This window comes from Barbus barbus (genome assembly GCF_936440315.1).
Source record: "Barbus barbus genome assembly, chromosome: 1".
Lineage (NCBI taxonomy): Eukaryota > Metazoa > Chordata > Actinopteri > Cypriniformes > Cyprinidae > Barbus > Barbus barbus.
The window spans coordinates 26,166,443-26,189,610 of NC_136729.1; the positions used below are offsets into that span (position 1 = coordinate 26,166,443).

Here is a 23,168-nt window from a genome sequence, read left to right on the forward strand (position 1 = left end):
ATTAAACTGGCGCTGGAGGAATGGAGACACTGGCTGGAGGGAGATCAACACCCCTTTACGGTCATCACTGACCACAAAAACCTGGAATATTTTCGAAGTGCTAAGAGGTTAAACCCCGGCAGGCTTGCTGGACCCTCTTCTTCACCCAGTTCCAGTTTTCCATCACGTATCGACCCGGAGATAAGAATGTCAAAGCAGATTCCCTCTCACATATCCATGCCCCCGATGAACCCTCCACACCTGAACCCATACTCCCTCCAGCCGTCCTTGTGAGCCCCATCCGGTGGGTCCTGGATGAATAGATCCGCATCGCCTCCATCACCGAACCCGGTCCGCTGAGAGGCCCAGAGGGCAAAACCTACGTGCCCACCTCTCCTTGAGGACTTCCCTTCTGGGCTCATTGCATGCTTCCCCGGGCTCTGGACACCCAGGCAGCCAGCATACGCTCTCGCTCGTCCAAGCTCGGTACTGGTGGCCCAGTATGGCCCGGGATGTCTCCCAGTACATTCGTGGATGCTCAGTCTGTGCCATCTCCAAGACTTCACATCACTTACCCGCCGGAAAATTAGTCCCATTACCCATTCCACGTTGCCCCTGGTCCCACGTCGGAGTCAGCTTCGTCACAGATCTCCCCAAGTCAGAAGATTATACCTGTATACTCGTTGCAGTTGACAGATTCTCCAAAGCCTGCAAGTTAATTCCACTCCGGTGTTTACCCACAGTCCTCGAAAGAGCAGAGGCCCTCTTCCATAATCTGTTCCGCACCTTCGGCATCCCGGAAGATGTCGTCTCCAACAGTGGGCTACAGTTTGTCTCCCGTGTCTGGAAAGCATTCTTCAAACTCCTCGATGTCACCATCAGTCTCTCCTCAGGGTATCACCCCCAGACTAATGGCCAGACTGAGCGGAAGATTCAGGAGATTGGGAGATATCTCCGGGCCTACTGTCATGACAACCAGCACAGCTTGAACTGCTTCCTCCTGTGGGCCGAGTATGCACAAAATTCCCTCAAGCAAACCACCACCGGCCTCACCCCTTTCCAGTGCATACTCCGCTACCAACCCCCTCTGTTTCCCTGGACAGAAGAGCCCTCCGACGTTCCAGCTGTCGACCACTGGTTTCCGAGGGAGCGAGAGAGTTTGGGACTCAGCTCATCTCCAACTCCAGCAGGCAGTGTGGAGACACAAGACCTATGCAGATGCCTGTCGGTCACCCACCCCCGTCTATCGTCCTGGAGATAAGGTCTGGCTCTCCACCCGGGATCTGCGCCTCCGCCTGCCCTGCCGGAAGCTGAGTATCGGTCCTCGCTATATCGGTCCCTTTTCCATCGAGAGGCAGATAAATGAGATCACCTTCAGTCTCCAATTCCCTGCACGGTATTGTATCCATCCAGCATTCCATGTCTCACTCCTCAAGCCTGTCTCTCCCTCTGTCACAGAACCCGACAAGCCTGCAGTGCCTCCTCCTCCCGAGATCATCGAGGAGCCCCTAGTCTACAGGGTGCAGGACATCTTGGACTCTCGGCGACGGAATGGTTGCCTGGAATATCTTATTGACTGGGAGGGATACGGGCCGGAGGAAAGATTCTGGGTGGCCCGGGACGATGTGCTGGATCCCTCTCTCCTGGCTAAGTTTCACCAGAACCACCCTGACCGTCCCGCACCCAGAGGCCGTGGCTGACCCAGTCGCTGTAATAGGGCGTCAGGAAAAGCCCCTGGAGGAAGGGGTACTGTCAGAGAGTCACCACGGTCACCGCAGTCTCCACCAACGACACTCACCAGATCCCAATCCCCAATTTCTGATCACTGCCACCTGTCAGCACTAATCAGCAGCACTATATCCCTGCACTCCTCCCGTTCACTCACTGTCTGGTCTCAAACTTTCCATGTTGACTAACCTGACCCACTTACCTTTTGTCTACTTACCAGTTGCTCCAGTGTTCCTATCCCTGTTCTCCACCGCTCCAGTTCCCCACTGTCTCCACGCTCCACTGTTATCTCTGGATCTCCTGGATAAGGAAAAACATTCACACTCCGATAAGCCCTAGAGACATTCCCATTCCCCGCCTGCTACTACTCAATAAACCTGTTGATTGTATTGCACTTACCTCTGTGTCCTGTGTCTATCTGCTGACAATAGCCTTCTAGGAAGGCTAATAGGAAATGAAGGAATTTGGGCAACAGAAAATAGTGTAAAAAAATCTGTTTCATGAGACAAAGATATTGAACCTCAAAATAACGTATGTTATTTACTGGTTAACAGCGTTTAAATATTACATTTTCATTCTGGTACAACTGAAATTTAGTTTCTATTGTCAAATACTATTTTTTTTTTTTTTTTTACTTATTGATGCTTATTGAATAAACAAATACAGATATCAAATTCTGCAATGCAAATACTTCATTATACTATAGCAGTTGTTCTGCCAGTGCCAAAAATAATATATTTAATTTTTTCATAGAAGTATGAAATGGACTTTATGTACATGCCATAGCTCTCATGAGCCAAGTACGTTGATTTCAAATCAACCTTTCAAATAGTCTGGGGTCAATTTATGTTTTTAAAGGAACTCTCTTATGCTCACCAAGGTTGCTTTTATTTGATCAAAAATACAGTAAAAGCAGTAATACTGTAAATAAAAATAACAGTTTTGTATTTTAGTATATTTAAAAAAATCATTTAGTCCTGTGACAGCAATGCCAAATTTCCAGTGGCCATTACATCAGTCTTGAGTATCACATACTCCTTTCACTAAAAGATTTCTAATGTTAAAAACAATTTGCAATGTTTTTGTGATACCATAAATTTTTTCAAGATTTTTTTGATGAATAGAAAGTTCAACAGAACGGTATATATTTGAAATACAGTGCCCTCCAAAAGTACCGGAACAGTAAAGACAAAATTGCTCTGTTGGCTGTGGAGTCAAGACATTTACAAATATGATTAAAAGATGAATGAGAGACAAAACTACAGAATGTCACATTTTATTATTGGGTGATTCAACACAGATGTTTTACCAGCTAAGAAGTTCAGCACATTTAGAGTTTCATCCCTCTATCTGATGTGAGCATAAGTATTGGAACAGTTGCCTCATAGGTCTTTCTAGGTGATCAGCTGTGTCCTGTTGCATTAATTCTTCAGATATTAAAAGCAGGGAATGTGTCGTATCAGTTATATTCATTACTTCTGCATTCTGAATCTTGCATTCGATGATGACACACACAAACCAGGATGAAGATGTCGGTTAGAGCTCTAGCAAAAACAAAGGGCATGGAGAAATCAAGAGTTTGGAAACCACCAGCAACCAACAACGACCTGATCGGCTGAGAAAACAACAGTAGTTGATGACAGACAAATCATAAAAGCTGTGAAAATGAATCCTAAAGACGTGTCTGTAAAATCACCAACAACTTCCAGAAAGCTGGGGTGATGCTCTGACAATTTACTGTCCTCAGGAGACTTTGACACAGAATTACAGATGCTACACAGCAAGATGCAAACCTCTGACCAGCACCAAAAATAGAAAGGCAAGATTAGAGTTTCCAAAAAAGCACAAAGGTGAGCCAGAAGAGTTTTGGAACTGTGTTTATGGACCCATGAGACAAAGATTAACCTTTATCTAAGTGATGGGAAAGCAAAAATGTGGAGAAAAAAGGGAACTGCAATGATCCCAAGCATACAGCCTCATCTGTAAAGCATGGTGGAGGTGGTGTCGTGGCATGGGCATACATGGCTGTCTCTGGAACAGGCCCTCTCAACTGTACTGATGACTTAATGTATGATGACAGTAGCAGAATTAATTTGGAAGGGTAAAAAAACATCTTACCTACCAATATTCAAGAAAATGCCATTGTGCGAAAATGCCAAAATGAGTCATTGGGAAGTGCTTCATACTGCATCAGGACAATGACCTAAAACACCCTGCCAGTTCAGTCAAGGAATTTATAAGGGCAAAGAGATGGAAAGTCTTTGATTGCCCAAGTCAATCTCCAGATTTAAATCCGATTGAACATGAATTTCACCAGCTGAAGAGGAGAGTAAAGGCAGAAACTCCCCAAAACAAGCAACAATTGGAATTGGCTGCATTAAAGGCTGGGAAAAGCATTTCAAAGGATGAGACCAAGAGTCTGGATGTCTATGGGTCACAGACTCACTGCTGTGATTGTGCGCAAGGGATCTGCAACTAAATAATAGCTTTTAATATTTTATATCTGCTTTATGTTCAACTGTCCCAATACTTATGCTCACATCAATGAGTGGGATGAACTCTAAAAGTGCTGTTCTTTTTATTTGGTAAAACATATATGTGTTGAAACAGCTAATAATAAAATGTGACATTCTGTAGTTGTGTCTCATATTCATCTTTTAAATCATATTTGCAAATGTCTTGACTCCACAGCCAACAGAGCAATTTTGTCTTTACTGTTCCAATACTTATGGAGGGCACTGTAGATTTTTTTATTTTTTTTGTAATGAAGTAAATGTCTTTACTGTCACTTTTGATACATTTTATGCATCCTTGCTGAATAAAAGCAATAATTTTTTAAGAAAAAAAAAAACGTACTGACCCCAAAATTTGGTATGGCTGTTCTGGGTCCTGCAACAAACAAGCAGCTGACATCTAGATGAACAGGAATGCTAACAGATAACTTTCTCCAGGTATTATAGACATCATTCTGGCAGACATCCTGGTGGCCTGAAGCTGTCAGATACATTTTAAATCTCTCAGGCTAGTGTTTGTGAATACGTGGCTAATATTGAACACCAGTTTGAACATACAAACTGACATGCCTGCACATGAACACTACAGGATAAGGAAACATGCACACATAGTGGAAATGTCTCCATCAATGACAAGCTACCAGCAGGGCTTGTGCACTGAGCTGATATGCATGATATGCACGGTCATGACATGCTCCCACTGTGTCTGTGTGTTTGTGTGTGTGCATGTACTGCTGTGCAGTGCCCACCTAAGAGTACAGCATAAAACCATTAAAAGACAGAAGGTTTAGCACTGAATACATCTAAACATGCTTAATCCCAATGAAATGCCATTTTCTGAACTCACTGCATGAATAATGCGCTTGTTTACTGTCAGAGCTTAGTGTGAGCCTTCATATACGGATAAAACTCTACGTTTGTCTCTATTCCTCCCGCAGGCTCCATTTGGAGATCCTGGAAATCTCTCTAATACAAAGAAATTAAAATAATCACACAGCGACAGGCCAGTCATCAGACATGTATGATAAACTGAGGGGAAATACAGAGCGGTAAAGTGGACAGTCGAAAAAACAATTCAAATAAAAACGTACGATGGTTCATTCATCATTATGACATCTTGATAACTTTATAAGGTTACGTGAACAATTTCCCCGATTGAATGCCTCATCCCAGAGTGTCTGACATGATTGTGTTTGAACAGCTTCAACTGTTTTTTTTTTTCTTCTTGTTGTGACAAAAGGACCAGATCCAAATTGTGTTGCAGTTTGTTGTTCCCAGGACATTGGGAGATTCCACGGAGTGAATCTGCCGGGAGATCGCAGCAACAATGGAATAGCTGTGATGTGATGGCTGTGAAATTGGACATGAGGCCTGCTGGTAAACCAGATGCCACCGATGCTCTAAGTGACTGTGTCTCATGTCATTCATAACAGCTGCCCCACACAGATGCTCACACATCATTACACCATCAGAGGAGGTGGTGCACTACTTCATAAAGCTGGAATAATACCCGTCACTCTTAATCTAGTCCATGAAACTAGTGACCAGGTGCTTTCAAAGTTGTGAGATCACAGCCTGGAGTCGGGAGATTACATCCATTACCTTACTCAAACCCAGTAGCAATGCAGACGGCTTTATGATTGGCTCTCAGTCTCGGCTGAGGTCAGGCAGTGATTACAGTAACAAGCAGCACTCTCAGTCCCTCATCACCTAATCATTCCGCCTCAATAAAAATAGATAAAATAACATCTCCACACACTTAAAACTGCAGTGTCTATGCTCAAAAACTGCTAATCCAGCTTCATATGCAGAGAGAAGTAAACCATCATTTTGCAGAAATAATGTGGCTTTGTTTGTTTGAGCAGCCAGACATAGAAACATTGGGGCGTGGCTACCGACCAATGGCAGACAGGTGGAGAGGATTTATTAAAACTGCCAGGCTGGCACCACTCAAAACTGAACTAAAAAATGCCTTTTAAAATCTAGTTCTTAGATAAAATTTAACTGAAGATGAAGGAAGAATTTCAGGCAGTAAACAGGAAACATTTTTTTTATTTATTTGAAAAGTAGAATTAAAACAATTTTTTGTTTTGTTTTAAACTATTTAAGTTTTGAAAAACTTTTTTCAGACAAACAGACACATAGATGTATGAATGTTACAATGGTAGAAGAGAATAATAGAATGATACAATAGATAGAATGACAGAACAATAGAATGATAGGACAACAGAACGACAGAGAGACGGAATGATAGACAGAACGATAGAAGAATAGAATGATAAACAGAACAACGGAATGATCGATAGATAGAACAATACAGTAGATGGATAGCTACATGGATAGAATGACAATGATAAACAGCATAATAGATAGAATGACAATGACAGACAGACAGACAAAGGCAGAACGACAGATAGATATAGATATAGACAGGATGATAGATAGAACGATAGAACAATATAGGGCCAGTTCAATTAAAAAAGACAAACTTGTTCCTGAAAATTATCTGCATGTCATCCAACTGCCGAGTCTGGGAGTGTGACACCTTACACTTTCTCTCCCCAATAATTTAGAGTCTCTCTCTCTACTACATCTATCTAATGAGGCAAAACAAACAAACAAATAAAAAGAACTAGAATATCTGACAGGACTGAACTGAAATAACAGCGAAACATTCATAAAATCCATTCAGCTAGTGAAAGAAAAAGACCTTCCTTTATCAGTTCTCATGTACAGTTGTAAGGTGTGGGGCGGGGGCTTGCTTTCTAGAGTGACAGATAGCAGATTTGCAGAAGGAGCTTGCACTGGACTGAACAAAGCGCGCAGATGTTCCTCATTGCGGCTCATCTGCATTCTAATAAATGAACAGGAATGCAATCAGCTGCCATAGTTCTCCCTCTCTGCCTATAGCCAACACACACTTACTCATCCACACACACCACAAACACACACTTCAACCACCGTCTGTGTGTATCTATAGCACGCAATCACAGGAAATTACAGCACCTGGCCTCTTCCCTCCTCTGATACTCTCCGGCTACCCACTGACTGCTAACTCGGACTTCTTTTTCTGGCTATTGAGCTGTAGCTCAGAGGGGAGGTATAAATATGTGTGTTTGAGCATTTATGACACTGAGGAAAAAAGGGGCAAGTGGGTGTTTTAAACATGGCAAAAGATAAAAGGGTTGGAGAAACAGGGATGTAAATCCAGATCAAAACTATGGCTTCAACATATTACACATCTGTGATTAGGCTCAAATTTCGTGCATGTTCGGCTTCAGATTTATGTCAAAACACACAAGGCTTTGAGGACTTGGCAGCATCGAACGGAACTAAATTGTTTATTTATTCCTCTGAGGATGGGATAACTGAGGGCTTCCCTGGCAATATGTAAACCACTGGGTACTGAGAGAGGGAAAGGTAATTGCATTAGGACACGGCTTACATACCCACAATTCCTCAAGAGGACAGTAAACGAAGTTATTATAATGCACCGGTGTACGTCACCTGCCTCGCCTTCGCGGCTGGTGGAGGCTGAGGTGGATATTAGGTGAGTTTCTAGTCCTCAAAAAACTGTGCCCATATTTTGATACCCTTTTTTGATACTATAATGGATATATGGATATAAACTTTAATCTTTAACTGCTTTACAAAGTTGTTCACAAGCTGCATGCACAATGAATAACTGATAAGACATCTGAACATTTCCTACAATATATAGTGGGTAAATAACCACCTCCACCAGTGCTCTTTTTATTTTCTGTCTTATAATGTATCCAGTCATGCTGTGAGAAAGTAAGTTCACTGTTCAAATGAAACAAACTGAATTAAGAACAATTTCAGACCTTTTTGCAGACCTATTTGATTGATTACATCAATAATGATTCATTTATGTCATCTCTTCTTCGCAATCGTTGCTAGTTTTGATTCTATAAGGCTGATAAAAACACACATGACATGACTGTTGAAATATTATCAGGGACATTAGGGCTTTTCACACTTGAAATAGTTAACCCTGGGTCATTCTAAACAGAATCATGGGTTTTCTTGCGTTACATTTCACAATGTTCAGAATTTATCTGGTGTTGATAATTAATCCTGGGTATTCATAATTCACATTTCACACGGCACTTTTCTAAACTGTATTAATGTTTATATTTGTGGCATCAGTGCCAATGATTGGACGAACGCAGTACTCAACCTGTTTACATGATGTCCCTAGTATTGCGCATCCTTGTGTTATAAAGGTTATAAAAGGTAAAAATAAAATGGTCTTCACTCCAATTAGTTTGTTTTTAGTCAGCATTTGATATTTTTACATTCAAATTCTGAAAAGACAATGCATAGTTTTTCTGTGACTGTTAAAAGCATGCAATTGTTACGAAGCATTTGCCATTACCCCAGGTAAAAAGCGATGCTATACCAACTTCTAAATTACAAGTGTGAAATGTACCTTTATCAGGGGATAAAAGTGGGGTTTAGAATGATGATAACCCGGGGTTAGACAGTGTGAAAAGCCCTAATGATTCTCAAGTTGGCATACAGTAATCTCCACCATCATGCAAAGATTTGTCAGTAGTATATTATTGGCTCATGCCCAGTAAAAAGGATTTTGCAACGCCTCTGGTGGGTCTGCTGTTTGGTTCTTCATTAATACAGAGAAGACCTTCTATATTTTGTGCTGCAGAATGGCAGTAACTAGCACATCTTTCAGTTTGAAGGGTCATTTGAAGCCGACTGAAGAAAAACGCTTTTCAGAGCAATGCAGCACATATGAACATATGGGTAATGATGGTTTCTGTTTTGATTCATGTGAAATTCAAACAATTGTTTGAACATGGTTGCTTAATGCATTTAAGCATCTGTGGCCTGTCTTAGAGGTTATACAGAGCTAATATATTTAGCAGGGATGGGAAAGTCTCCATTTACAGTTATGTCTCAATCAGACGGCAAATTACCATTTTAACTTCTTTACCTACAATATTAAAATCGTTGGGACTCAGGTTGTGCATATTTTTCTGCCAGTATTTCACTAATATTTACACTACAGTTCAAAATTTTGGGGGCAGATTTTTTTTCATTAAGTAATACTATATTTTCAGCACGGACACATTAAAAGAATAGTTCATCATTTACTCACCCTCATGTCGTTCCAAACTGAATGATTTTCTTTGTTATGTTTAACAAAGAAGATATTTAGAAGAATGTTGGTAATAAAACAGTTAATGGTCCCCATTGACTTCCATAGAATTTTTTCTCTACTATGGAAGTCAATGGGGACCAACAACAGTTTGGCTCTTCAAAATATCTTTCTTTGTGTTCAACATAAGAAAGAAAATTATACAGGTTTGGAACAACATGAGGGTGAGTAAATTGATAATAATAAGAAATGTTTCCTGAGCAGAAAATCAGCATATTAGAATGATTTCTGAAGGATCATGAGATTGGAGTAATGATGCTGAAAATTCAGCTAATTCAGGAATAAATTACATTTGAAAATATTAAAATGGTTCTTTTAAATTGTAATTATATTATTTACATTTTTTTACTGTATTTTTGATAGAAATGCAGCCTTGGTGAGAATTTAAGTGTCTTCTTTCAAAAACATAGAAAAAAGTCTTACCAGCTCCATACTTTTGTACGTGTAGTGTCACTGCCAATTTACAGACAAAGACAGTCACAAAGACAGTGTGTGGAATGGACTAGTGTAGACAGACTGACTGTAGAGGAGTGCAGGAGCAGGAAGTCATGAGTCAGCCATCAGGGAAACGGTATAACTACAGACTCATAAAAGCAGTTTATTATGGAGGAGAGTCTATTTGTATAAAACATAACATTTATATTCTATATAAACATCAATTCCACCTCTCACTCACACACACAAGTGGCTATTTGATTTGAAAGGGGCACAAGCATCTTGGGAGCACTTTGTCACTGCAGTAAACTACCCATAGTGCCTCTCTCTCCTCAGAGCCAGACAGCAGTCTCATTAAACACCACATCTAGAGGAAAGAGAGAAATAGAGCGCGCTAATAAGCGCGAAGAGGGGAGATTTAGAGACTCTGGGTCAGTCTCATCCCAGTTTTAATCTGACACTGATAGAATGATCCTCACATGCTGTTACACTGAGGAAGCTAATCTGTGCGCTTGAGCTAGAGGAGATTTCTCCTTCTCCTTTAATTAAAACACAGCAGGCAGGATTAAATGGCATCACGGCTGCTTTCTAGTGGATGCATTTGGCTCTGGAAATGTCAGCTCTTCAAATGTCAGCACCCGGAAGCTCTACCGCCACAACGGCGGCCACACTGGACAAACGTCATACTCACCGATCACTTTTACGAAATATGCGTCGGCCTCGAAGTTGTTCTTCAAAGCGTGGATGACGAGCTCTTCCTTTCCTTCCACCTTGCTGAGCACGATCATATCTAATATACCCTGCAAATGAGAAATCAGAAACAATGTATCGAGCCCATTGAATCTCTCCCGTCTGATAAGCACTCATATCCTTAATGGACTCCAGCAAGCTATTACGCTTCTTATCAGCCCCTCTCTGCATCTAGCGGTCTCGCTCTTAAGAACACGGTTGCGCGGGGGCTCCTGTGCAGATAGCATCCTAATACTGTGCTAATGATGACTAGCTCGAATGCTAACAGAATGAGACATGCGCGTGCTGTTTGTTTAATGAGCCTTTAGCTCCATTAGTTATGTAAGCATGAGGGAATTCGAGGTAATTGGCTATATTGTGATTACGATGGGGAGAAGGTTGCTACACGGGTGAAGAGAAGGGTCGAGGGAGGGAATGAGTGAATCATAGTGGGAAAGGAAGGGAGAGATGATGGCAAAATAAGACACATGATGCTCGAGGGCTGTCTGCAGAGGTGAGACGCAGTGTTGCCAACTGCTTTCAATTGAAAGTAGCTAAAACTGGTAGCTAAATGTCACTAGATGACATCATAATGCCAAATTCACTGATCTATATAAAGATGAATATAGATCAGTGGGCAAGATAAAAACTTAGATAAGGTTTGTCCAAGAAGTTACTATATTTGTCCCTAAACTTTTGAAAAAAAGTCTCAAAAGGGGTGGGGAAGTAGCTAAATCTAGCTACAAAATCACTAAATTGGCAACACTGGTCAGACTTTAGATTTCTTTAGGTGAGCGCTAAGAAGCACACAAACCAATAGAGACCCTAAAACTCATTGTTCAGGCTCATGTAAGATTTCTTCAGCAGACAAGCGTCAGAAAACGTATAAAAATAAATAAGTAATAGATTCAGAAATCTCAATGCACTGTCTGTAATGGTGTAATCTTTCAGCAAAACCAGCTCCAACGCCATCAGCTATCAGTCTAGACATGGGTGAGCACACACTGTGGCCACTGAATCAGTGTGGAGGATGAACACCAAAAGCACCAAAAGTTGTAGCTCAATTTTCACAAGCATGTCCATGAATTATCAAATTCTAATTATTGCAGATTAAAAAATAAAATAAAACAAACTACTGTGTTAAAAGGTTTGGGGTCAGAAATAAATACTTTTATTCAGTAAGGATGCATTAAATTGATCAGTAAAGACATTTATAATCTTACAAAACATTTCTATTTCAAATAAATGCTGTTCTTTTGATCAAAAATGTATCACAGTTTCCACAAAGGTATTAAGCAGCACAACTGTTTTCAGCACAGATAAGACATTGAAGACTTGAGTAATGGCTGCTAAAAAATTCAGCTCTGCCATCACGGAAATATATTACATTTTAAAATATATTAAAATAGAAAACAGTTGTTTTTTAATATTTCACATTATTGCTGTTTTTACTGTATTTATACAAAAAAGCAACATTGGTAAGCATAAGAGACTTCTGTCAATATTATACAATTTTACCCACTCCAAACTTTTGAATGGTAGTGTATATTTAAATTAAGGATTTGAACATTGTCGTAGCATTGGTTTTTCAATTATTAATTGTATTACCTAGCCTAATTAAAATATCGGAATTCTTTATAGTTATAAGAATTGTGTGTGGAAAAATGTCATGAATACAATGTCACAAGGCAAACAAATCTTAATGGTCCAATTTTAATGGTAAAAAAAGAAAAGAAAAAAAGCATTTTCTATATGCTATTTTGTCTTTTAATTTTAAGGTAAAATGTAACCTGAACATTTCTGTGAGATTAAACCATACTGTATGCAGATACTAGGCATTAGAAAAGAGCCAGACACATTCATGTGTGCCTTGTGTAGAATGAACAGTCCAAATCAATGCGTCTGATCAAAGGACACCTAGAAATCAATAATCTATAACAAACCTTGAGCACCAGTGAGATACATACAGCTCAAGGGAGAAGAGACAGATCTGCCCCCAGGGAAGCTCCACTTAAAATACTAAAAGCAGAAAATGCCTGAAACCATAGGCACATCCTTAATACTGATCAACAGAAACAGTGCAGTGAATTACAAAACAAAAACAGAAAGAAAAAACGGAGGAGGCCTATTTACAGTCATTCTGAAAATGTTTTTGGCAAAAAAAAGAATGTAAAATGTAACAAGACATTAATTTGATCCCCTTGACACTACATCTAAAAATTCTGAACATGACCATTCCATTTTTTCCCAATGGTTTGGATACCAAAATATATAAATAAATCCCAGACCAATAAAATATTAAATAAATTAAGTGTTGTGTGTCTCAAACAAGCATTGCTAGATGTTGTGTGCTTATCAGTGTTACTTTAGTATTATTTTTATACGGTCATATTTTGAATTAGCTTTTAATTTTTCTTTCAATTTAAGTCATTTTGTTATGTGTTTGTCATTTTCTTTTTTTAAATAATTCTATTTGGCATAAATTTATTTTTTTATTACTTGCTTGCCAGAACAACATTTCAAATTTTCCAGTTTACAATTTTCATGTAATATTTATATATTATTTTAGCAACACAAACACTTACCCACATAAGACTTGGTTCAAACAGGTCTTAAGACTACAGAGACTGCAGTGTTATTGGATGGAAGGGTGTTAAGAATCAGAAACTGGGGTTTTTGTATAGTTCTCTACTCTCAATGTCAAAAGAAGAGAGTGCCTGTGTCCCACCACAGGGACAACATTACTGTCAAAGTAAATCAGATATAAAGCTCGGTATAATGCGGGTCACCGAGACATCAACGAGATGAAGAAAGAGTGATCGGGGACAGAGAAATAGAGGGAGATTGAAGCAGAGGCAGCGCTTTAATTAATGCACCAAAAGCAAGGGGAAAAGGCCAACACTTACGTCCTCATAGATGTCAAAAAAAGTGGCCACAACAGCCTTGGGGATGGCACTGAGGTCTGACTGTTCCCAGTGCACACGGAACATGCGGCCCGCCTGCCGACAGCTCGCGTTATTACACGCCACATTCTCCAACAGGAACGCCTGCTGCTGTGTGCTGCTGAGACAGAAAGAAAGGAAAAACAACCATTAATGTGAGTAGAGCTGAGAAATCCAATGCAAAAAATTGTGCAAAGAGACAGTGTCATGTTGAATTTAACCCTTGCTAATTAAGTTTGCAAGCATATAGCGAACCACTGAACTTTGACCAATTAAAGAGCACGTCTGAGCCTGAACACTTCTTCAATGACAATATTACACGCATACATGCACACCGCAGAGTACAGTAGAGGAGCACAGGGCTTGATGAATCAGTGAGACTGGAAAAAAGGTTGAAACTTGTGCACTGAACTTTTGATCTCGAAATAAAAAAGGCAATTAAGCAGAACCTATTCCTCCCCATAATTCAGTGCTGGGTGTGGGGGAGGTGGATCTGAGAGGCAGCAGTGAATTATGAAATGAAAAGCTTTTCTGCATTGCTCAACAACCAATCTGCCAGCCCTCTGCTTTATTTAAGACCCTTGTTTCATACCTTTATTTCACTGCCCTTTCTCCCTCCAGTCCGATATTTACCATGTGACACTTCTGAAAACTACACCAATTTCGACCTGGCTGTGCGTGAGACTAAATATAGAAACTGCATGAAGGTTTTTCTTCTCTGTCTTCCTTCTGTTGTTTCTCCTTGGTTTCAGAAGTAGTAAATGCAGAAAGGACATGCACAAAACATACATTTGAAGTGGAATAACTGCTGCCAACTTACTACAAAACACACACACTCCAGTTGAGCTACATAAAAATATTGAGCTACATAAACAATGCTCCAGCTTCAAAAGAAGTTGAGCTCTACCAACCGCAGCATGCTGCTGATTAGTACAGACAATTATTGACTTGTTTCTCAGTCTATAAAACAAAAATTGTGTTTACAGAAAATCAATATCAGTACACTACCATTTGAAAATTTGGGGTTGGTAAGATGTCTTTCAAAAAACTCTCTTATTCTCACCAAGGCTGCATTTAATTGATTACATGATTTGTTATTTATATTTTACAAATGTTATTTCTGAATTTTCAACAGCCATTATTCCTGTCTTTAGTGTCTCATGAAATCCTTCTAATATGCTGATTTGGTGCTCAACAAACATTGACATATTATCAGTGTTGAAAATGGTTGTGCTGTTTAATATTTCTGTGTAAACTGTGAAGCATTTTTTTCAGGGTACTTTGATGAAATACTAATCTCTTATAACATTAGAAATGTTGTTATTGTTGCTTTTGATCAATGAATGCAGGGCAAACAAATTAATCGCTTTAATAAAAAGAAAAAAAGACAAAAGTAACGAGCACAAACTTTCAAATAGTAGAGCGTCTCTTTCTCACTCTCTACACTGTATATATGGGTAACAGCGTTGGTTGTATTTGTGTATACTTGCAGTACAAAAAATAAGGCCACACTTCTGGCACATTTGTGGAAGCAAACTAGCTGCCGTTATGTGTATTGTGGGTTTTTGGTCTACTGAAAGTCTTTTCAGAAAGACGTTTAGTCAGCTGAACAATCTGTATATGTTGTTAACTAACAGTACAATCCATTGAATGCAATGTAATTCTATCCCTCACAGCCTTGTATTCATTCCCTTAAAAAAATAAATATAGTTCTACCCTGACTAAGGTCTATAAAGTGATTTTATCCATATTAACCCAAATGACTGCTGATCTAATGGACCCCACTACAACCTCTACTCTGTTCAATACTCACACACACTCTCACACACTCTCACACACACACACACACACACACACACACACACACGTTCTACAATGTCAAATAGTATGATTAACGCTTGAAACTCAAATTCAACTTGGACCATGAAAATGAATTTCTCAGTTTAGTTGTCTGGTATGGTCTGGCAGGTGATGAGACTTCCTGTGCGGATTGTGTTGGTCAGTCTGGAGCTTGGTCCACTAATCTGTGCATTTCACAGCCAAAGCCTCTGTGCACCTTTGCTGGCCGCCCGTCAGTGCAGGCTGATTTGGGGGGGCTTTGCCAAAATCATCCAGCCAAGCAAGCAGACTTTGTCCCCTCACAGGATTAACTGACCCCACACTTACTGCAGCGCAGAGAATAGCTGCTTTACCGGAGCCTTCGCAGGTTTAACCGGCTGCCACACACAGAAGGAAAGTTTTTGTCCTTTTATCTGGCTGTGAAACTGTCATGACTGCCAATTTAAAGACTAGTAGCTGAAACACATCAGTGCATTTGGACAGAAACTGTACTCAAAGCACAGACAGCTGTGTGTGTGAAGCAGAGTGGTATTTTAGGTGTGTGTGTGTGTGAGGACATACAGTATTTGTCATTACGAGTGTGTGTCTGGTTACTGGGTATGCAGGCCCCACTTCCTGTCCTCTAGCTCTCTCACTGGAGCATGGTCGTGACCAGTGGCTCGTTGTGCCAACTGCACACCCATGAGTACACACACGCTCCTCTTAATTGGGAGCTTTGGACCCAACACCATGGCAAACCCAGCAGGGAAGAGCAGGCCAGAGGCAAGCCCATAGGCTGACCTCTCCCTCCAACTCTGTCAACCTCCCTCTGTTTTTCTCTCTATAGCAAAAGAGGGATTTGACTGTGCCGTTTCCTGACTGCTGTGCAGGATCGGCATCAAAACGTGAATTTTTGAGGACGTCAGTTATCCAGAGCACAAACAGGGAACGAGAAAGTGAAAGACAGGCCTGTTGAGAGGGACGGCAGGTCTGGAGATTCTCTGAGGGGTAAGATGACAGAAGCAGAGAGATCTTGTCCCCCCAAGCATCTCTTCAATACCAGCCCACCCACTCTTCCTGAGGCTTCTTTCTCTTTCTCTCTCTCTCTCTGTTGCCGTATGTGTTGGTCTACTTCTTTTTCAATTTGCTCTCAAGGGCAAAAACAAAGCAGTCTGAAGGGTGGATGGCATTTCAATCATTCGCTACCTCTGCTCTCTCACTGGAAATAGTATGCTGAAGTGATAGACATGCACAAAATACTGTATATAGGAGGCTAAAAAAAGTCATCTTTAACCAGGATCGTGTGACATTCAGAATTTAATAGGTAGCAAAAAGTTTGAGCAAAAAAAAAAAAAAAAGTATGAGTAAAAGCAATTATAATTACAATTTAAGGACATAGATTTAAAATGAATTAACATCTTTTTTTTTTAATAAAGCAAAATTTGTCAAGATTTGACAGAAGGATAGAATGAGACAATGACAGAATGATCGATTGATAAAACATAGATACAGTAGATGGATAGCTAACAGATGGATAGAACAACGGATTAATAGATATGACAATAGATCGATAGGCAGTACGACAGATAGAATGACAATGATAGATAGAATGACAGAACGATAGATAGATAGAACAATAGATACGATAGATAGATACGATAGAACGACATATAGAACGGCAGATAGAACGACAGATAGATTTTATGGACCATGAAGAAGTTCTTTATTTTTACATTTCTGTGAATAACAATTTGGAACTGCTTGATTGTAAGAAAAAAGGGTAAATGGCACTCAATAGTTTGAGTGAGAGATTCAGAAAGCAAACTAAACAACAGCAGAACTGACATGCTAATGCTTCAGAGCATAGCTGGGTTTATCAGCTATGACAACAACCATTCTTACTACAAGCTCTCCATGGACTCAAGTGCTTCATGTAGACTACATGAACGAATGAAAACATCATTACCAGAGAACAGTAAGTAGATCAGTTCAGATAAGAGTGTTGTATAATGCAGAAAGCCATATAACCGGAAAGACTTTTAGTGAGCACGTCTTTCCCAATCGGCTGATGTAGATTTTTAGAGACCTTTCAAATTAATCCCTCCTATCTGAAGTGAAGGAAATAACTCTTTGCTTAAATGTTTGACAGGCCTTTAAATTTTAATCGCCTGCCGCATTTTTAGATGCCATTTTATCTTGAAAGTAAATGGGAATACAGTCCACCACGATGGATCTGATGCTCTGTCAAGTGTGTGAAATATTGACACATATTGACATTTATCTTCCATCTTCGTGAAGTGAAGACATCTTTCTCCTCTTGGTGGAACTGCAGCTAATCCTGACTGACAGCGAGACAAAAATTTCAAAACACATGCTCATGAGATGGACGGCCATTGCCTAGCAACAGAGCACCATGCTGCTGCAGCAGCTATAGATTTGAGCTTGAGCCCTAGCTCAGCCAGGCCAAATAATTCAATGCACGAATAAGCCAGCATTGAGATATATGGTAAATAATGAGACCGCTGCCGATGTGAGAAAAAAAAATATTGAGGTCTCAGGCACTGCAGGTGTGAGATGCACTCGGTATAAACAATGAGCCATCTTTCCGCAGTAAAAACACACACCCATATACCTCAAACTGCGAAGCATAATAGCAAATGCAATCACGTCCCATTGCGTGTGTCCAGGTCTTCCCCCGCACTCTTCACGGGAGTCTTCCGTCTCGTCCCTCATAAAACTCAAGCACTTCTATTAAGAGGTAATCCTGATATCATAAAGAAGTGTGCAATTGATGGCATTCAATTATACATGCATTTTCTCAGCTTAATGGATCTCTCTGATTTTGCTCCTCTCGTCTCATTCAGCTTTCAATGCTCTTGGAGACCCATGGTTGATCACTCCATCCTTTTTCCCCTTCTCCGACACTCTCTGAGCATTATGCAGGTATACTTCACCCCAGCAGGTGGTTCTGAAAAGTAATACTGCTCGTTGAGCTGTGTAGGGGCTTCCTGTGGCTAAAGACATATGTTTTTCCGGGAATAATAGCTGGTGGTTTGGACTCTTCTTCTGTTCATTTCTCACTTTACATTGGTGGGTTGCACTGAGTCGGCCTGAATATAGTATGCCTTCTTCTGAAGCAATATTTAACACCATTTTGAATGACATTACACAGCAGCTCTACGATACAAACCCATTGTCAAATTCATACACTCCCCAATTAAAGGGCAATTCAGTTTTTCCAATCTGAATGTTCCAAACCTGTATGTTTTTAATTATATGTACAAAAAATATTTTTTCAAAATATCTTCTTTTGTGTTGCACAGAAGAACAAAATTACTACATGATTGGAACGACATGAGAGTGAGTAAATGACAATTTTCATTTTTGGGTGAACAATCCCTTCAAAAATTAATTAAGCAACCTTATGGTTTCTTTGCCAGATAGAGTTGAGAATGATAGGAAATTATTGTGGTGAAGCAACTGGAGTGGAGACTCAAACCTCAATCACAGCAGAGACAGTATTAGGAGAAGGAGATGGACCACTTATACAACAATGAATGGAAGAAATCACAAAACAGTGGATGTAGGAACTCCAGCTATTCCGATAAAAGAGGTAATTGTTTTTGAGATAAAAGCATTACATGTTTTTTTGCTTTAAAGGGGACCTATTATGCAAATATAAATTTTATAAGGTGTTTGATGTTCTCTGCCCTATTAGCATAGACACAGCCCTGACGCCGGTTTCACACTGCAAGCGTAAGCAGGGCGTATTTTTTTCTGCGCCCATGTTAACGGATGAGAGCGTTCACACAGCACGCAGGGGCGGCGCGGCAGCGCGTAGCAGGAGCAGAGCAGGAGCGGCAGTGCCGCGATCGTTTCGGCGCCGAGTCTATTTTTGCTGCGCTGCTTACGCTCAATTAAAGTGACAAAGCATTGATTATGGACAAAATACACACGAAAAAGTTAAATTTTTCCCCAGAATGTAAATTAATGACATCTAGTATGTTGTAAATAGAGTATAAACTTCAGTAAAAAAAATAAAAATAATACTATATATTACAAAAAACTAAATAAAATAAAGTTTTTGCTCTAATCACTAAAATGAGTTTAAATAATTTATACTGTTATTTCAGCTTAATTCACTGGTTAATTGTATTAATTATATTAGCCTATATGTGTTATAACTATATAGTAAGTTGCCATAAGAACAGGTGTCATGTTGACATCATGATGACGGTACTAGTGCTAATGCAAAGAAGACAATCATGGACGACACTCGTCTAATCGTGGAGGTTGAGAAGCATACAGTTATTTATGATCCTCATAATTTACTATATAAAGACTTGCAGGCGAAGGGAAAAAGCATGGGAGGAAGTTGCATCAGCACTCGGTGCAGAAAGTAATAACCTTTCTTACTTTTTTGTTTTCAATTTTTAGCATGCCCACGTACGAACAAATTAATAGCTAATTAACTAAATACAATAGACAGAATAAGGTCACACATGCTACATACATCTAAGCTGTAGACTATACTGTATGTCTATTTCATACTTAATTCTCGATAAATTGATCATTAAAAAACGTGTCTATTAAGAAGTTTAAGGTTACTTATTACAGACATTTTTTGGATTTTCTATGTTTTTGATGGGTAATGTATGTAAATTTTCTGTTTATAAGATAGATAAAAACTACAAATGATTTTCTTAGTAATGTTTTTTTTTTTGTAATGAAATAGGTAATTTATACCATAATTCATATATCAAAATATTAGCATTTAAATTATTCTACACATATATAAAATATGTAAAAGCAATTACTGTGCAAGGTTAATGACAACCTCAAAAGCACTGTCAATACTACAATGTAATGTTCAGGATAAAGCATTGTGTTGGCCTCAGCCATGCAAATCCAATCAGTACAGTTTTTGAAGTATTACAATCAGTAAAGAAACAACACTGATGAAATAAAACATTTATTTAAAAATGTTTTCACACAATAATCACACATGTATAAGAAATATGAGATACATACGTATACAATTAAATGTTTCAAGTTGAGGAGGAAGGTAGGCTATTCTTCCTTCATCTTACATTGTGTAAACTGAACAGTGTGTACCCAAAGTCTGCGTCTCATCCTTTTTCGTAGTCTTCTTAACAACATATATAGCGCGATTGCCTTCCTTCTGTCAACAACTCTCACTACACGCAAACAAAGCATAAAAGAAAGTTGAAAACAAACTTATATTTCGTAATTTATAAAAAAAATAAATACAGTTTTCCATCTGTAATGTATTTTAAATAGAAATAAAACAAAGCTAACTTATTACCCATTATTGAGAAATCTGTACAAAATCCGCGGTTCAGGTGCGCGCTGCAAACGTTGCCGGTGTGAATGCAAAATGGATACGCGCTGCTTCTGCTCTGCTACCGTCCTGCTTGCGCGCTGCGTGCGCCCTGCTTACGCTTGCAGTGTGAAACCGGCGTGAGAGAGAAGCAGCAGTCCGTCATTACTGTTTTCTTGCTGTAGCTGCAGGAGATACAATGTCAGCACCAAAGAGGCATTACTGAGATGCACCAATGAACATAGGAGTCTCCATAGACTCCCTCCATCTGAGCCGCTGAGGTTAAATTTAATTTTCAAAGGAAATGTCATGGGAAAAAAAAAATTAGTAAAGCCCTCTATAATGTTTAGGGATCAATGAAGTCGACTGCTTGAATTTGCCGAGCTCATAATCAAAAGTTATAAAGTTTGTAATGGCATGCGATGGCACCATGAGACCAGCTATGTCGTTATTTTTAATCACGTCGTGCTCCTCGTCTGTGTAATTCATAAACGCAAATTTATTATGCACAGTACAATCAGATGATTTACTTTTAAATCGAGTACGTTTTCTGTAAAGATAAGAGGCTTGTACTAATAGTGGAATGTTTATTTGTATGCAGGAACTTGAGCTCTTGAAGTTCCGCCCACTTATGAAAAGGGGGCTGGGAGAACCAGCTCATTTGCATTTAAAGGGACAAACACAAAAGTGTGTTTTGGCTCGTACCCTAAAATTTTAACAAGCTATAAAAAATTACATGTCTAAAACTTCACATATGCAGTGTGGGGATATCAGAGACTTATTTTACTTCTTGTCAAAGGGGGCATATTAGGTCACCTTTTTAAACATGCATGTGCATTAGCTGGACCAACACTCTTACTTAAAAAGCTTTCTGTAAAGAACCTTTAACATCCATGGAAATTTTTGAATGCACCAGAGGTTCTTTGTAGTGGAAAAGAGTTTGTTAGATTACTAAAATGTTCTTCACGCCAAGGAAAAAAAATATATTTAAAAAAACTGTTCAACTAAAAGGGTCTTTTTGGAAATTCCAAATGATTTTTCAATTGTGTCACTGTAAAAACTCCCTTTTGAAACTTTTATTTCTAGATAAGTTCTAAAGTTTTATTGCTGATTTCATACAGTGTAAAAAACAGTCCGCAAATATTACGGTAAAAAAATGGCTGTGGTTGCCGGAATTCTACCGTAAAAAATACGGTAACAACATTTTAGGTTTTACGGTTTTAACTTAAATTTACAGTTAAATACCGTAATTTCATTAACTGATATAATGTTAATATACCAACCTATTAAAGTACTGAAATCTGTTTTGTACCTTTGAAATACAGTGATAACCACCAAATGCAGGTGGTGATGAGAAAGTCACGATGAACCAAAGCCCATCACAAGCAGCTTTAAAAATAATAACATATATAGAAGGTGGACAGTGTGTCATTCACACAAGCACTAAACACCATCATGGTGAGACTCATTAAACTGAAATATGCAATAAACATTCATTTAACAACATTATATGTAACATACAACCCTAATGAACATAACTGTTAAGAAAAAAACTAAGAAGAAACAGTTTAAAAAAAATTTTTTTTTTTAAATGCAACAGGGACATTCTGGGAACGCCAGTTTACATTTTTTCCCTGTAAATTTTACAGGAACTTACCGTTAACAATTTAACAGGTTTTTACTGTAGCATTTTCATAGTTTTTTTACAGTTAAAATCATGGTAATTTTTTACAGTGTATATTACTTGAAACATACTCTTGATGAATAGTTTTCGGTCCTTTAAAGGGGCCATGAGCTGAGAAATCTAAATTCCCTTTTGAGGTCATTGTACTATTAAAAAAATCCTGCAAGTTTCAGAACTCTAAAAACAGCTTATATTGAAGCCACTCTGCCAAAATGACTGGTTGTGGAATGTGCCACTCTATGATGTAATAGTGCGGCTAAACATTGCCTCTGCAGAAGATGATCAATGTCTGCTTCAACATCACTGCCTGTTTAGCTCTGCCCACTGATTTGTGCACATAGTAGGTAAATGACAAGAGGCAAATGCAGGTCTACACAGAAACCAAACGAGACAACAAAGACAACAAAATGCTGTGCAGTGCCAAACTGAGGAAAAACAGTGTTTGCGTTGCCTTCCTTCTGATACCAACGTTAGGAAAGAGTGGATGAACTTTTTAAATGAAGTTTCAGATCGCATCAGTAAGAACTTTTTAAATGAAGTTTCAAATCGCATCAGTAAGAACTTTTTAAATGAAGTTGCAGATCGCATCAGTAAGAACTTGGTCCTTTGTTCACTTCATTTTACCTACAATTCGTTTACAAACAAAGACTGAAACTAAAAGACGATGCTGTGCCGACTATATAGGATCTGACAGTAATGTCACAACACACAAGTGTGAATAAATGTTTTTATTATGTGGTCACTATTGCTTTGTCTGTTATTACAGATCCTTTGATATGCACTGAGTATTAATGCGTTT

General features: G+C 39.1%; 1 protein-coding gene across 2 annotated transcripts in view; it reads right to left on the minus strand.

Moving 5' to 3' along the window:
* Positions 1 to 23,168, minus strand: part of LOC306872603 (T-cell immunomodulatory protein-like) — a 151,095-nt gene that overhangs the window by 40,021 nt on the left and 87,906 nt on the right. Inside the window, exons 11-12 of one of the 2 annotated variants that reach the window (XM_079421227.1) lie at positions 13,491 to 13,647; positions 10,547 to 10,655 (exon numbers count right to left, since the gene is read on the minus strand). In XM_079421227.1, the coding sequence (XP_079277353.1) occupies positions 10,547 to 10,655; positions 13,491 to 13,647 (266 nt within the window). The remainder of the gene's footprint in view (positions 1 to 10,546; positions 10,656 to 13,490; positions 13,648 to 23,168) is intronic. The other variant, XM_079421226.1, reaches the window with a different exon arrangement.